This window comes from Dermacentor silvarum, chromosome 1 (genome assembly GCF_013339745.2).
Source record: "Dermacentor silvarum isolate Dsil-2018 chromosome 1, BIME_Dsil_1.4, whole genome shotgun sequence".
Lineage (NCBI taxonomy): Eukaryota > Metazoa > Arthropoda > Arachnida > Ixodida > Ixodidae > Dermacentor > Dermacentor silvarum.
In genome coordinates, this window is record NC_051154.1 from 224932452 (window position 1) to 224949865 (window position 17414).

General features: G+C 45.5%; 1 protein-coding gene across 2 annotated transcripts in view; it reads right to left on the bottom strand.

Moving 5' to 3' along the window:
* The window catches only part of LOC119436841 (gamma-aminobutyric acid type B receptor subunit 1), an 89340-nt gene that overhangs the window by 24475 nt on the left and 47451 nt on the right, over positions 1-17414 (bottom strand). For both annotated transcript variants that reach the window (XR_007464778.1, XM_037703829.2), the window contains exons 13-15: positions 14661-14880; positions 12852-12979; positions 7446-7574 (exon numbers count right to left, since the gene is read on the bottom strand). Coding sequence is in view for 1 of the 2 variants with exons in the window: in XM_037703829.2 (XP_037559757.1) it covers positions 7446-7574; positions 12852-12979; positions 14661-14880 (477 nt within the window). In the remaining variant the exon portion in view is untranslated. The remainder of the gene's footprint in view (positions 1-7445; positions 7575-12851; positions 12980-14660; positions 14881-17414) is intronic.

The following is a 17414-nucleotide window of genomic DNA, read 5'->3' on the forward strand; positions in this document are numbered from 1 at the left end:
GCCAATTATTTTCGTAAATGAAATGATAAAACATTCAGACAATTTTGCAATTTCTTTTAATTTGATCTGACAGATATATTTACCCAGTGATCAGTGTTGAATTCCCAGAATCTTACTATTTGTTCAGGACACTGTATTAAAGGGATACTAAAAGCAAATATGAAGTCAAGCTAAAGTGATAGATTAATACTCAAAAGCATCTAAGGTGAATGTAGGGCACGATTTGAGACTTCATCGGGACATTCTAGTACTAGCCCGATGATATGGCAACTCCTCAACATAATCCTGCCACTAGTACTCAACCACTGATAGTAAAAAAATAATAGATCGTATTATAAGACAGAAGAAAATGCAAATTGTCCAGTTCCATTTGATTCTTAGAAAAAAGAACTAATTGACGTTACCCTTGACAATGACGCGGTGAATGGTCAAAAGGTTCAGTTTTCGTTCAACCTTGCACTATCCGCGCTCTCGCGTTTTGGTAGTTTCTGCATCGCGTAGTGCTGCGCTTGCTTGCTTTGCTGTCGCATAAAGCGCGCATTAAGGAGTCAATCACATGGAAGCAACATTCAAGCAACAGCGACAAACGGACCTTGTAGTGCTGTCGCGTCTCGCTGTGGAACTATACTAGGTGCTTCTGCAAATACTGCTGAATATTCTTGAGAGCATTCAAGATAAAATGTGATTTTTTAAAAACCAGATCATGGGGAATGGCGGACATCAGAAAAGAGGTTACCGTATTTACTCGATTGTAACGTGAGTTTTTTTCCAGATTTTTGCTACCTGAAGTCGATCCTCGCATTACAATCAAATACCGAAATTCAAGTTGTCTAAAAAGTGCAATGATGCACCCAATTCTAAACAACGAGTGAAATGTGCGAGTGAAAGCGCACGAGGGACACATGCGCTTTCACGAAGAGCGAACGCACGGCGGAGAGCAAACACAAAGTTTTCCGTTGTGCGAAAGGTCGTGGGGGGATGGGAGGGAGGGAGCAGAGGCGACGTTTAGCTGCGGCACCAAATGCGTATCTTACGACCGGGCGCAAAGGGAACTGGCGAATTTCCCACAGGAAAGGAGGAAAGCCGGAAGGCAGCGCGAGAGGGAGGGGGCGCAGCTGCTGCTCTGCCACCATGCTGAGTACTTTGCGCGCATGCGGGCTGTCGCACGCACCGTATCTAGAAAGCGATCTCGACACGGCTCTTACCTTTGAACGCGCTGTGCTTTCGCCGCTCAGTTTCCATTCAAGCGATAGACCACACGAACCTTCGCTCACTGCATGCTGCTGGCGCGCTTGCTCATGGTAGCGTTTGGACAGCGGTTGTGCACGGTCATCGAGTGTGGTCTATGCATGTTTGCTTGTGCGCGCGAACACCAGACTTCTTAATTCAGTTACAGTATAGACCACTTATAACGTAACCGTTTATAGTGTAGAACTGGCTACAACGCGGCCTTTTCCGACTCCCGTTTACCCTCCCATAGAACTTCATGTATATGCATACTGATTACAGTGCAGCCGCGTGAGACGAAATACTGGTTATAATGCCGCTTCCGCGGGAAAATCTTGCCAACAAGGGCGGTAGCAATCACACTTCTCAACGAGGTGCGCCCACCGATGGAAGAGGAGATCAACGAGGGCAATGCGGAGGAGGAGCATGAGACGTGGAGCATGAGTCCAAGGGCGATAAAATCGTCGCCGCGCACCGTATGTGCAAGTGAAAGCGCGCGGGGGATGCGCGCCTTCATGGAGACCGAACGCACAGCGGAAAGCAAACGCGACTTCCGTCGCGCGGGAGGGAGCGAGGGGGGGGGGGGGGGGGGAGCGGCTCCTACTCTGCTGACAAATGCGTTCTTGTACTTTGCACCTGTGCCGGCTGTTGGTGTTGTCGCACGCACTGTATCTTGAAAGCGATCTCCACACGGCTCTGCCCTTTGTATGCGCTGTGCTTATGCCACTCAGTTTCCGTTGAAGCGATAGACCGCACGTACCTTCGCTCGCTGCGGCGGCCGCGCTTCCCCACGCCCGCATTTTGACAGTGGTTGTCTGCGGTCATCGAGTCTATTCATGTTTGCTTTTGTGCGTTGATACCACACTTGTTAATTCAGTGAGCAAGCGAATGTGTCAAGTTTATGCAGCCGATAAAACTACTATCCCTACTCCGTATAGCTCTGTACTAATTTGCTATTGCAATTGATGCTTCGCCTTTCGGGCGAAACTGCTACTTTTTCATGCATCCAGTGGTCTCACGTTACGTTAGCGGTTTTCTTTCTTTTTTCCTTTTTGCTGGACGCAACAAAAAGTCACCCCTCGCGTTACTTTCGCGTTTTTTTTTTTTTGGTGGACACAATGAAAAGTCACCCCTTGCGTTACAATCGTGGTCGCATTACAATCGAGTAAATACGGTAAGTGTTATGATATTCTCACTAATTAGGTAAATAGACTAAATAATTGAATTAATTAGTACAGTTATGTGGTTACTGACAATGCAAAAATTTGTAGCTACTGTCTACGTATCTCATATTAGTTTTGAAATCCCACAAGACATCCTTCTCCTATGCCCTGCACCACAAGAAAGTTTCTCACTTAGCTGGGAAACTGAAATTGAGAGCTTGAGAAACAAAGGAAACCATGTCTGCAAAAAACGCCAGCTGTTCACAGCTCCCGGTTTGCACTATGCGAGACAAACCATCTTTCTTATTTCGACATGGGGATTACGTGGCTCGAGGCGGGCGCTTCCCCCGCCACGTCATCGATGCAGAGAGAGAGTGAGAGTGAGAATGAGACAGAGTGTGTGTGTGTGTGGTGAGAGAGAGAGGGGTGCGTGTGTGTGTACTTTAGCATACTTTTGTGCTTCAATGCATAAAACGACGTCTTATTAAGACAGTAACTGGAACGCCAATGAGTAATTTCTTCGTAAACTTTGGGAATTAATATCTCGAAACTGGTGTCATCCTGAGAATTCGTTCCAAGTGGATCCGCCTTGCGAACTCCACGGCTAGAATTTGTAAATTGCAATATGGGTCATAAGGTAATCAGTTAAATACTTGGTGATTTCTTGTTAATTAGTCGATTATGCATTTCAGTTTTTTGTGCAAATAATGTCCACCTCTACGAGTAGACCAGTTCATGAACTAGAATTGTGCTATCTGCCACAGGCAACATATAAAAATTTTTGAAAGTGTTCGCTAAAACACCCTATACGTGATGGCCAATGTTTTGCACTGCCAATGAAAGCCAAGGACATGCCACAAGCCATGATCAGCATGTCGAAATAAGAAAGATGGTACATCTCACGTGGCACAAATGGGAGACATCAGAGGACTTCAATAGCCAGCCGACGTTTCTTGTACACGTGGTTTCCTGCACTCAAGTGCTAAGTTTCAGTTTCCCAACGAAAAAGTGAGACACTGTCTCCTAGTGCAGGGCCTAGGGGATGGACTTTTTGCGCGATTTCAAAAACTGCTATGAGATCACATCATCAGTAGCTACAAACTTTACATTGCTGGTAGCTGCATAACTGCACTAATTATATGATTATTTAACATACTTACCTAATTAGTGAGAAAATTAACCTGTTTCCAGATGTCCGCCATTTCCAATAGTCCGGTTTGTAAAAAATCACATTTTTATCTTGAATGCTCTATATTTAGAAATTTTGGGCACTCTTCGCAGAAACACCAGCGAATACATGGGCGCCACTTCGAAAAAAAAGAAGTAGCAAGAAGCTTTCATTGTTGTCTGAATAAATACAATCAAATGCCCGTAAAAAAATCTCAAACGTGCCACGACGCCAATGTTTTAACCAAAGGGCACTAGATCTAGTTTTTAAATGTCGCCATTGCCAGTAAAAATGCATTCCATGCTGCCAGCGGTAAATGCCGTGGTGTCATCTGATAGCAAGAAATAAAAAAACTTTCATGACTCCATGGTTTCTGAGATTGTGTGTGTGCATGATCTCGGGATAATTAGTACTCAGTGTGGGATCAGATGAGGCGAAGGCTCATATTACAGTGTAGACCGCTTATAACATAAGTCGCCGGAGTTGTGAATATCTGCACTATAGGCGGTACTGCACTATAACGAAAACAACGATTTTCCAGCCCTGCACGTATGCAAAACATGTAGACTAAGCAGCCGCGCATATCGGAGCATCGAAGCGGGCGACTGGGAGTTTTGCATCCATTTAAATTTAAAAACGTTGAAAGGTTAATGTCCAAGTACCCACGATCTTCGCATAAAGCAGACAAAGTAATAATTTTTTTAAAATGTTTCAGTTTCGCCCAAAAGGCGAAGCATCAATTGCGATGGCAAATTAGTAGAGAGCTATAAGGAGTAGGGATATTCATTTTATCGGCTGCATAAGCTTGACACATTCGCTTACTAACGGAATTAACAAGCGAGGTGGCAACGCGCACAAGCAAACATGAATAGACTCGGTGACCGCAGACAACCACTGTCAAAACGCGGGCGTGGGGAAACCTGGCTGCCGCAGTGAGCGAAGGTCGTGAGGTCTATCTCTTCAATGGAAACTGAGTGGCGTAAGCACAGCGCATACAGAGGTCAGAGCCGTGTGGAGATCGCTTTCAAGATACGGTGCGCGTGACAACACCGACAGCTGGCACAGGTGCGAACGTATTTGATGGCAGAGAAGACACCGCCACCCCCCCCTCCCTCCCTCCCTCTCGTGCTGCCTTCCTGCTTTGCTTCTTTCGCGTGGGACATTGCGTTGCCAGTTCCCCTTGCGCCCGGTTGCAAGATACTACGCATTCGGTGCCGCAGCACAGCGTCGCCCCCCCTCCCTCCCTCCCTCCCATACCCCCACCGTCTTTCGCGCGACAGAAGTCCCGTTTGCGCTCCGCTGTGCGATCGCTCTCTGTGAAGGCGTGCGTCCCCCGCTCCTCGCACATACGGTGCGCGGCGACGATTTTATCGCCCTTGGACTCATGCTCCACGTCTCATGCTCCTCCTCTGCATCGCCCTCGTTGATCTCCTCTCCCATCGATGGGTGCACCTCGTTGAGAAGCGTGCTCGCTACCGCCCTTGTCGGCGAGATTTTCCCGCGAAAGCCGCATTATACTCCTCCTCCGCATCGCCTTCGTTGATCTCCTCTCTCATCGGTGGGCACATCTCATTGAGAAGCGTGCTCGCTACCACCCTTTTCAGCGAGATTTTCCCGCGGAAGCCGCATTACAACCGGTATTTCGTCTCATGCGGCTGCTATATATACTATATCCGTACAGGACCGTGCAGGACCGTACTATATCCGGTCCTGCACTATAAGCGGTTACATTATAAGTGGTCTATACTGTACCATTAATTTCATGCTCTCACGGAGGAAACAAGTAGCAAGAGCAAATTTGGATCGAAGCGAACACACTGGCTGCTGTCATGTTGTTATGCAATCATGTGGTAACAGGCGGGCCGCCGCGTGGACTTCTGGGTGACCAGCGAATTTCTGCAAGCAGTACAAAATGCCGCATCCATGTGATGTCTTGAGATGCTGTTGGCTGTGCCTAATTCGCTCGGTTTCTGGCCATGCTGTCAAGTTTTATGCAAAATACCGCAGTGCCAGCTGTCAGTCACCGTTTTACTCACTGACGGCAGTAAAGGGTGGTGATTGCATATGCGACATCACAACTCCTTGATCGTGGTAGGTGATTTGAATTGTACAAGAGGAATGCGGAACTTTCAGATGGAAATTTCTCTTAAACTAAGCATGTTCTTGGCATGAAACGTGCTGTGGGGTTTCTGGAATGGCATTTTAAAAGTCCACGCTGGCATGATATTTGCCTTTATGGTCCCTTTAAATATGAGGCACATAGCTAACCATATTACAGGTACATAATATAATTTTTCCGGTAATATATCAAGTTTTAGAGCTCAAGTCCACCTCTTCTACTTTATGAAATTGGAGTCAGCACACAAAGACATCTCGTTGTATGCCTTGTCAATGCCACTGAAATTTACTCATTGAATCTAAAACCACTGGTGGCAGGCATGCTAATTATAATATTCATTTGCACAAGTACTTCGATAGTCCCAAATATCAATATTCAACACTAAATGAAATATTAAACTGAATAATAGAAAATTTTGAATACTCAAAAAAGCCTACTCTTTAAAAGCACTACAGTACAGTGTGAACAAACAAATGAGCTAAGAAAATAATGTTAAATTTACATTGATATCATAAAACTAATTTGCTCATCCAAGAAATCAAGTGAAACACACACACACACACACACACACACACACACACACACACACACACACACACACACAAATAAATAAATAAATAAATAAATAAATAATAAATAAATAAATAAATAAATAAATAAATAAATAAATAAATAAATAAATAAAATGAAGGTACTTTCAAGACTAGGCCCATTTTGCTACTCTTTAATCTATAGCTCGGAAGTGTAAAACGGAAAGAAAAAGAAGCTGTTGTTGCACATGAGCTATCTTTATTTGAGTGACTTTGAGTGACTGATGATGCTTCTAACTTGTTGAACAATGCTTGGTGCAAGGCAACATTTTACTGAAAGGACAGGACATAGTCAAGGGTATACAGATGCTTGCCTTGTTTGTTTACACCATACATCGTTCCATCATCTGCGTTGTTCCTGCATTTTTCAGCTATGTACCAACCAACATACTTCAGTATACTTCTGAAGCACTTCTGAAAATTGAACGAGAAGAATGGGAATTGAGCGGCCCGATTTTTGTTCGTCACAACCATATGAAGTCAAGAGATAATGAAACTTTTTAGTAAGCCCTCCTGCTTATAAGCTATTGCTCACAACAAATGAAGGGGTCTTCAAACTACGCACTGACACTAAACAAAACAGAAATTTCACTCAGCTGAACTGAAACCAGAACTCACGAGCTGAGAATAGCATAACAAATGGTACACCTGGCAAGCAGAGGTGTTTCTTTTTCCCCAGTCTGTGCATGATGTACTTGTGCCTGCTGATAGCCTGGAGCAGGCCACACCACACAAAACAATATTGTTTGCTACCGCTGACATAGTATTTATCAAGATATGCGCTAGCACCTCAAAGTTTCTGATCGAGATGATGCTATAATTTACCAGTCGCAGTGCTAGCTTGCTCTTGTTATTCTTACTAGAAGTTTTGATGCTCACTTAATACAGCCTGCGCTTGTTAACTGTGCTGCTACAAGCATGTGTTACATGTTCAGGTAAAGCATGATAGCAGCTCCCCCATAGATTTCACTAGAGTTACAAAATTTCAAATGCACGAAATTCAAGATTCTATCGCACAATCTGGGCTATTAAGTAAGTGCATGTACCGAGTTTTGCTTTCATGTTACTGCTACTAGCATGTGAATTATGTACACAAGTGCTCTTGCCAACAGTTATGACTACATGTCATGCTATACTGATCGATTTCCTGTTGAATTCACACTACAAGTTGCACGCACCTTGGGTACAAAAATGAGTGCCATGGAGAGAAAACTGCAGAAGATGATGGCCAGGGCGACAAACGCAAAGGTGGCGTCCTGCTGGCTGCCAATCACCAGCGTGACTGGCGCCGTGATCAGACACAGCACCTGGTCATAGAGGTGTGGAAAGAAAAAGAAAAGGTAGGAGCATTGGCAAGGACTCTATTCTACAAAGCTACAGCATATCATCACCTCCCATTCATACATACCTCACAGCTTATTAAGCTATAGTAGCTGCTGTTATGCAGGCAATGCTATGAAGTGAAGCACTTATCACATGAACGAAAGCATGTTTCATTTTTACCCATGTACGGCAAGCACATCAAACGTTTCACTGATCAGGAAACAGCATTAAATGATGAAGAGAGTGCTAGCTCAGCCAATTCAGAATTTTTATAAAAATATCTGAGCTTACAAAGGCCTATATAAATACCTGAACATATACCAAAGCTGCTTCGCTTACAATTTAAAAAAATAAAAAGAGGAAAAAGAAAGAAATAATTTTGAGCACCTGAAAATAGCAACTGCACTCTCAGGAAATGGGCAAATGAAAATCACTCAGTGAATTGGATTCTAAGTCCCTGTCAAAACAGCAGATCCAAACACACTGTGGCAAAGTTATACTTCCTGCACACCTTTACCAAGTTCAGTTCAGCTCGGGGTCACCCTTTGCATTGACTTACTCCCCAATAGAACACAGAGCGGAATGTGAAATGTGGCAATTCCATAAAAAAGGTATCACACTTCCACAGCTTAAGTAAGAAATCAGATTCTTCTCTCTCTGACTGCGGCGCAGTTCAGAAAATGTTTTCACAACTGCTACTTTCTAGTACTGCAAAAAGATATAACACCACAGAGGTCACTTGTGGCACATAATGCTAAATCTGGGAAAAAGCTGTTGCATCTGCATTGTAAAGGCACCACACTATCAGAAGGACACCAATTGTATTGCAGCATAGTTCAACTGCAAAAGCTAAGGTAATGCAGGAATGAAATGCACTAGACTAATACTGAAAATGTGGCCAATAAGCGTTTTCGATCACTTTTTTTAGCAGGGATGGTACTTTGAACACACATTAAAGGGACACTAAAGGCAAATGCTAAGTCAAGCTAAAGTGATAGATTAGTGCTTGATAATCTCTAAAGCGTCAATACTATCGCGAACAGAACCTTAGTAATCGAGAAAGAGGTAAATGCAGGAGACGATTATATTAGAGACTCCCTCGGGACATTCAAGTACTTGCCCGATGACGAAGGCCCTCTTCATTTAAATTCTGTCACTAGTAGTCATCACTAGCATAAAAACATCATTGTATTGCATTATAAAATGAAAGAAAATGCTACTTGTCCAGTTCTATTTCATATTTAGAAAAAAGAACTCATTGACATGACATTTGATGACGCAGGCGGTCGAAAGGTTTCGTTCTGGCTCGACCCTGCGCCGCTTGCGCTCTCGCGTTTCAGTAGTTTCGTTATTGCGTAGTTCTGCGCTGGTTTTGTTGGCTCATGAAACTTGCACAAACTGCAAGTAGCAGAGAATTCCGCTTCCATGTAATGTCGTGGGATGCCCGAATGGTCTACTCCACTTGACAAAAAGCAGCTGCAGCAGCGAATCCACCACTCTGTTTTGGATTGGTGTTTTTCCGTGATCGCGTGTTCGTGTTTTGTGCAAAAAACAGTACCACCACCTGTCATGCGCCGTTTTACTCACCGACGGCAGCAAAGGGTGCTGATGGGGTGTGCAATGTCACCACTCCCCGGTTGGGTAGCAGGATATTTCAATTACGATAAAGGTATCCGGACCCTTCAGATGCAATTTTCTCGTAAACTAAGCATTTTCTTGGCACGAAACAAGCGTAGCGAGGTTTCTGGAATGGTATTTGAACAGTCTACATCGACTTAGTATTTGCTTTTAGTGTCCTTTTAAAGAAACTCTTAAGTAAGTGACATGTGTGATTGGCCATTGCTGCAGCATTCATTTTGCTATCATTTGTATCACTGTCTTGAGTGGCTGGCGTTTCAATGTTGGCCAATTAAAAATATTCTCCTACGTAAAGCCCAGACTGCACATAGCCTTGCCTGTGTGTGCCAGGTCGAATCTATGCGCGTGTGCATGTTCCCAACTGCTGCAAGAAAGCTCGGGCACAGAGGACCGTGTGCAGGGATGGACATCTGCACCAGTCAGATATGGGCACTTATCCTGGCTTGTGTTGCCATGCGCCTGATACCACGTGGCCAACAGAGACCAATCGATGAATGCGGCTACACGAGCATCTCATCAGCGAGAGGGCTCGCCATAGCAGCTACAGTGTGGTGCATATCGGCTTTTTTCTGGGGTTACGCCATGTAAGGAACAACTCCAAAAAGAAAGCAACTCTAAAAAGAAAACAAATATGTTTTCAAAAACAACTAAAAAAGAAAATATGTTTAAAGGCTTTGATAAGCATTTTTAAGCATTATAAGTTAAGCTCAATCCAAAGCAACGTCTGCCAAGGCATGTAGCCAGGAGTGAGCTTGTGCTACTGCACGTCCTTTGCAGATGCTAACTGCCATTCCCTGTTCGGTGCGAGTGGCGTTATGGGGCGAACATATTCGCTCGCTATCCGGTCGCGGTGAGTCGAACTTCCTTGACTTGCAGTGCACCCATGTGAATGTTTTATGCATAGTAATTCAGCTAGCGTGAATTAGTGTATGAAAGGCGCAATAAATGCCCTTTTTGTTTGTTTGCACTACTGTGTTGTCGTTCCTTTGTCTCAAGAGCCCGTGTGAGACCCCACATCTGGCTGCCCAACATGGACCTCTTGGGACATCGGACGATAATTTTAACAGTTTTGCTCTGTTCGAGCCAACCTTTGTTTCAACCGAAGCATATTCCTAGCGTGGATTTTCATCGCTAGCGTCGGCGGCGTGCTTTCTTGAGCGAGGCGACGGTTGCTGTAGCGTGTTTGAACTTTTCAACGTGCTAAGCCTTTTCACGAGTGTTTTGTTGAAGTACACTCGTCGGTACGAGAGCCACGTGGTCTGCATCCTGGGAAAGCAAGGCCTAGCGCCTGCGGAGCATTGGAAAGCCTGAAGCGAGTGAGTACGGAAGCCTCGTGGGTGGTCTGAATTTCTTATGTAAATAGCTTCTTCTATCTCTTTGGCTTTGGAAGTCGCAGCTCCGGGAGCCGGGTGGCCACAAGCCACGGGTGCCGCTACGGACTGACTGGTGTTGCTGCCTGGCACTGGGTGCTCCGACACCGTCTGGGACGGTGGACGCCGTCAACTCGGATGCTGTGTGCACCGAGCGGGGTAGGACCACCTCACAGAGCTAACGTCTCCTCGCGGCTGCCTGTTGTGCCCATGTTGGGTGATGTTTTTTTTTTTTTTTGTGGATGCCGGTTGTTGTCAGAGTAGTGATGCACTAGGCCTAAGGCTTTACAAAGCCGCCTGTCGCACATTGTTTCCCTCATTATTTCACCTCCCACGAATTGAAACTGCTCGTTTGGCTCGGGAAAGCCAGCTTTGTTCACGTGAACTTAGCATCTGAGTAGCCGCCTGAATTTTTGCTAGCCGAAGTGAACATCGTACCACGTGGGCAATGCGCGCATGCCGAATTCCTCTCATTTGCACTACATTAGTGTTTGTTGAGCACGTTGAGTGTACGCAGCGTGAGCAGAGTCACCCCTGGTTTGCTGTCACCTGCACATCATCTGCACTGCTGCCCCGGACTACAATCAAGCTACCCCAGGCGATGGGGATGCCTGTGGCCAGTTCGGCGCAGCGACTTCGGCGGCCGCCTATGTCCGGCTCGCAACCCTCGGAGGCTGGGAAAAGAGCCAGCAGTCACCAACGGCTACTGCGGCTCTCATCAGCAGGGCGCGTAAGCGCGAGCGATGCTTGCTCGTGCCGACTTCTGTGTCGCCGTTTCCAGAGTCCTGGGCTGGAGTCGTGCCGTCGAATCTGCAGAGCTGGTGCTGTGACCAACGGACGCCAGCGGTGAACCCCAGAGACAATGTCGGCTCGCATGTTCTGGAAAGCGCGCAGACATTTCCTCAGTGTGGCCACTGCTGCATGTACTACCTCTTGTTCGTGAAGCACGCGTCGATGGTTAGACAGTGTTGACATGTTTCGCCGGAGTATGCAGTGATTTAAGGTTGGGGGATGTGGGGATGCGAGACTCTCACGCGTCCCCTGATGTTGTTTTCCCCGCATGGCTCCCGTCTCCTGTAATCCCGCTTCGCCACGTAGCTTTATGGCGGCAGAGTTGCAGCGTATTACGAGAGACGGCGCTAGTGTTGCGCTGCTAACGCCACCTGACGGCAGGGAGGGGTTACGCGGGCGGAAAAGGGAGAAGGCTGTTTCTCTTCGGGTTGGGGTCGGTGAGCGATGCGGACGTCCCGCGCGTGCGCCGATCCACGGTTCGCGAGACCATCTCGCGTGGCTAGGAGCAGAGCCCCGGTATGGACAAACACGGATCGTTCGAACGCGCCACCGTTCGCATGACCGTACACGTGAACGACTAGACGATGATGTCATAGCATGGGGCGAACATATTCGCTCGCTATCCGATCACGGTGAGTCGAACTTCCTTGACTTGCGGTGCACCCACGTGAATGTTTTATGCGTAGTAATTCGGCTAGCGTGCATTAGTGTATGAAAGGCGCAATAAATGCCCTTTTTGTTTGTTTGCACTACTGTGTTGTCGTTCCTTTGTCCCAAGAGCCCGTGCGAGATCCGACAGCGTATAAGCGCGTAGAAGCAAGCCAGTGAGCATAAGTAGTCTCAGCTTCGGAGAAGCTTCATGAATATGGAACCAGTTTCTGGCAGATGCTCAGTTCTTATGAATTTTGGTGAAAACGCTAACCTAAGGCTATTGAGTGCAGACAGCTCTTGCATAGTGCCAGAAGATCATAAATACTGTGGGTGAGACAGTTCTGCAGGGTTTATTGGTGCAGAGCCCAAAGCCATCCAAACAAGGTGAATGCAACATTACAAGCCTAACATACGCATTCTGTCGGTCGCAAGCCCATCTTACTTTTTCCTTTTCGATGCGCCATACGAACACAATTTCCAACAAATACAACACGGCACAGAAAAAACAATCTTCACTATTCCACATCCAGCTGAAGTCCCTCGACAGTGCACTTCTTGCACCAGATGAGCTTGAAAAACTTGTCCACATAAACAAGCCTTACAAAGACTCATAAGAATAACTTTTCGCATATTTCACATAAATGCATGAGAAGAGATGCATCATTACCACATATCAATCCATACTCTCCAACCTCATAGCACTTTAGCCTTACTAATGGTCAGTGACAAACCAAGAACGAATTCTCTTAATATTTAAGAGATTGTTGGTTCGACTGACTACCTGAGTACTAGAAAATTTCAGGTGCTCACCACAACGTTGTATATGCTCATGCCAACGAGGCGCGAGTCGTTGAGCTGCTTGATCTTGACACTTCGCGTCTCATATGCAAGGAAGATGCCAAATATGAGCAACAAGCCCTTATAGCTGTACATCACGCCTGTGGCAAAAAAGAGAAAAAGAAGGATGCAGAAAATTAGCTCAGTCTGCTTGTGTGAAAAACTTAGGGACCCTGAAATGATATTGATGATTTTGTACAAAGGCACTCAGTTGGTAGGGTAGGTGAAGGGCCAAATTTTAGCGATCTGCATAAACTGTGCGATTTATTATTAGATTTTAAACATCTGCATTGGTAGAGATCGCGGTGACACCACTGCCTGCATCTTTAACTTCCTCTACCCATTATATGTAGAGAAAGAATGCAAAATGAAGTGGATCATTAGAGAACACAGCCCCAGGGACACATGCGTGACCATAGTGAAAGCGAGGCATGCCGTGCGAGTTCCCACAGGCAAACTCAGTGGCGCACACCCCTCAGAAAAACAAAGCAAGTGTGAAACTTGTAGTAATCAACTGTAAGATCTTTAGACAAGATTCCATCAATACTTGCACGTCTTGCAAAATGAGATGAACGTGCAGTAGTATTGCCAGTTAGCGAGCGCCTGCCTGTAAATAAAGTAATCACATGCCTATGGCAGAGCCTTGTGGGCAAGCATCTCATGGTTACACTTTAATAAGAAACAAGGTGGAAATCAGTTCTCCCTACACTCATAACTCGAAATGACATGTGCAAGAATGCCAATTATAAAGCAGGCAAGAGCGGGCGTGAGCATGCAGCAGTAAACTAGGCAAAGCGGGAATACTCTCAAACTATCGCGGTGGCGGCCACCATAAAGCCAAGAGAAAAAACAGTTTTGGCGGAAGCTGAGGGCCAGCAGCACAATAAGAATTTTTTCTAGAAGTCACGCGGAACGTTGCAACCTAAGGTTCCTCGATGCACTCCATTTCGGGGAACAAGGAAAGCATTAGGCCTCTTCAATTATCCGTCCCAGACAATTCCGGACTGCCCGAGGCAGTGCTCTCTGCCAATGAGCATTGCATATGCAGCGTCTCAGACAGTCTGGGACTGACAGTTACGGATAATTGAAGAGGCCCATTGAGGAACTCTAGTTGCAGCACTCCGAAATGATGCCAGGCGGCACATCATTCCGAAAAGGTGCATTTTTTTTTAACATTTGATCACCGCCCTCAAAGGCTTAAGCAAGGTGCCCCCACACAGTCTAGTCCAAGTTACAATGGTGGCCTGGGAGCTTTCACTGAAAAAAGTTTATTGGCTCCTTGCAGATGTACTTGAATATTTCCAGTGTGCTAGCTTATTCTAAGTATAAAAAAAGTGAATGAACATACACAAGCAAAAGGCGCTTCTATCTCCCATGTATTGCTGAGATGGGTGATGAAGACCCTGCTAGTGCATGGGAACATGATTATCTAGGAGCAGGAGTCTCTTTGACCTAACAGTTGGATTAACTCTCTTGGATTAACAGTTAAACAGCTGGATTAACTCTCTTTCTTAAATATTGACAGAGCTGCGTATATGAAAAGCTGCTGCTAGGCTATCTTCAACACAGCCACATGTATTTATCTGCCCTCGTACACGTTGATAAGTTTACCGGTGTACAGTCTTTCCAGGAAACATATGCATTTTTTTATTATTATTTTTACGTACAGCCAGAAGAGGATAAAAGGAAAAGGACATGATGACTGCTGCTCCCAGACAACTACCAAGGCATCACAAAAATACATCTGCATTTGAATCAAGCAACACAAGAGACAACACGCACCGAGCCATATGGCATGATTGCGTGACTCGCAGTGCTCGAGGGCAGGCTCAATGCGAACATCCTCATCAGAGAGAGCAGGTGGTTCAAGAGGAAAGACTTCGAGGTGGCGCTGCATGGGGTCCACCAGCTGCCAGGCAGACAGGATCACTGCATCCACCAACACGAGGCCGCCCACCATCCCATACAGCTTCCAGCTCTCCACGCGCTGGAATGACAGGCCCTACGTAACATGAAAGATTTTGTGTTTGTTGCAATAGTGCAAAGGGTACGTGCACCATTTGGGCTATTGAGAAGGAGTGCTCAAAGGTTGCCAGATAGTGGCAGCATCGTAAAACTGTCTACATAAGACTTGCACTATAGGACTGCTGCATCAAGTGCTTAGTGCAAGTTATAGTCACATTTGAATGCCATATACTGAGCTGATGCAGATAAAAAAGCTTGTTGAGCTTTACAGATAAGTTGAATTGTGTTGCTCAAGACGTTCTTGAGCATTCAAAAACCGAGAAAAGGGCTTAGCCATCTGCTGTGTAGTACACTCTTGCATGTATGTCATCGATGAAATATCCCATGAGAAAGAAAGCCCAGCAACAATGTTACATGTCATTTTGTTGCATGCACGAGATGGAAGAGGCAAGACGCAGCATTTCTTTATAATATCCACAATGTAGGCAACGTCCCAAAGAGAAGAGAGCTTCAAGTTCAAAAGCTGCAAATCGATAAATAGATAACAGCATTGATGGTAGTATGTTCGCAGTACTACACATATTTTTGCTTTTCTGGGTAGGTCACTATCATGCTCTCTCTACTGACTATATTTGCATGAATATAATTTTTTAATGCCATTATGGCTCGAGAAAGCACTTCACATTGCATTTGAAACTATGCTCTGAACATAATGCCACAATGTGATATATTTTTTCTTCTATTTCATACCTTATGGTGAGTTAAATCATCATGAATCTCAGCCGCGCAAAAAAGACAAATCCTCGATGCCCTAGGCAGTATACAGATGTGCATTCATGTCAGCAAGGAAGTGAGAGCCCAACAAATGGTTACGTTATATATGTGCCATGCACTGGACTTCTTGCATGCGTCGTGAGAGAGCAAGTTGCCTGCTCTGTTAGCAAAGTTGAATCAAGAACAGCCTTGCTAAGATATTTCTACATTGCTAAGATATATCTAAAGGTCCCTACCTGGTTCGATCCCAGGTTTGGGCACCAAAATAATATTAAAACCGCGAGAGGCTGACTCGAACACCGAGGGCCCGCTCGAACGTCATCCTCTTTTTCTTTTCTCTACGAGCGCCCATTCTTTATTATACAGTTAAACCTGGATATAACAAAATTGACAAATTCCCGAAAAACTTCGTTATAAAGAGGATTTTGTTATATGCAGGTTCGGCACGAAAATTCGAAAAAGAAATGCTTACCGTATTTACTCGATTCTAACACGCCCTCGATTGTAACGCGCACCCGTTTTCCGTGACCAAAAGAGAGGGAAAAAAATCCTTTACAGTACCGCGCACCTCATGCTTTCATACAGAAATACAACTATCGCTCAAGATTTACTCCCAATACACTAAAGCTGCGATGAACAAAAAAGTCCCAGTTTCGCCCGAAAGATGAAGCATCGATTGCGACAGCAAGTTAGCAGACAGCTATACGAAGTAAGGATAGTGGTTTTATCGGCCGTATAAACTTGTAAACATTCACTGTTTAAATAAATTGGTAGACTAATGCCTAAGCACACGTACTACAGCACATGGTCGAAGCTACGGGAGCTAGGCTCAAAGTACGTAGGAGGCGGCCATATTGAAATGCCGATGGCGATATAGTAGTGCAAATTTAGGGTCGTACTCAACACGCGTCCACGCATGTCGTTTCACACAAGCGCGAGGCGTCGGAAACGAAGAGCGAGCAACACGAGGGCGTCGTAGCGTCGTATAGTGTCACCTAGTGTCAGGTTAGTGAAGTGAAGCGCAGAGACTTGCGCAGTAACCAAAGAGTAGCGCTGTGAGCGCGTTGAAAAAAAAAAGAAACATTTTTTTCTTTTTGGCAACATCAACTGGAAAAGGAGAGTGCCGGCTTGATGGGCTAGGCCAGCTGCAGCAAGCGGTGGGATCAGGTTTGAATGAAGGGAGGGGGAAAGGTCACGCCCACGGCGGCAAGATCGCCAGGTCGAAAGATGCAGGCCCACCTCACGCACGCTTGCACGCACGCACACGTGTGCTCGCTCTCGCCTCGCAGTCGCCGTGAATTCGAGCGCGCCACGCGCAACGCCGCCGCTTCGCATTCTGTCGCGGTGGAGAAGGTGCTTCCATTCATTCATTCATTCATTCATTTTATTTCGGCATTATGGTACATTATAGCATGTACAAAATGCTGGGGGCACAGACTAAAAGCCAAAAAAGGCTTGACAGGGTCTGTACCCGATAATTGCACTTTGACAGGGGCAACGGGAAATGTTCCTATGCGACAAGCTTACAATGCCAAAACTATACATCTGCAAAATAAAACTAACAGTGTTGAAATTAACATTAAAAAGCAAATACTTTACTTTTCTGCACGACATAAAAATTTATCAAAACTTGGAGAAAATTTCCAGTACAAAATCAAAACTTAACAGCAGCAGCATTACAGAAAGCAATGCTGCTCGCGCAAAAATGATGACAAAATTTGGGGCAAAATCTCTAGTTTGTCGGCGGGGAAAATTGGTTATTTCGAGGGGGTCTCCCGCTGCCACTTCATTACGTAG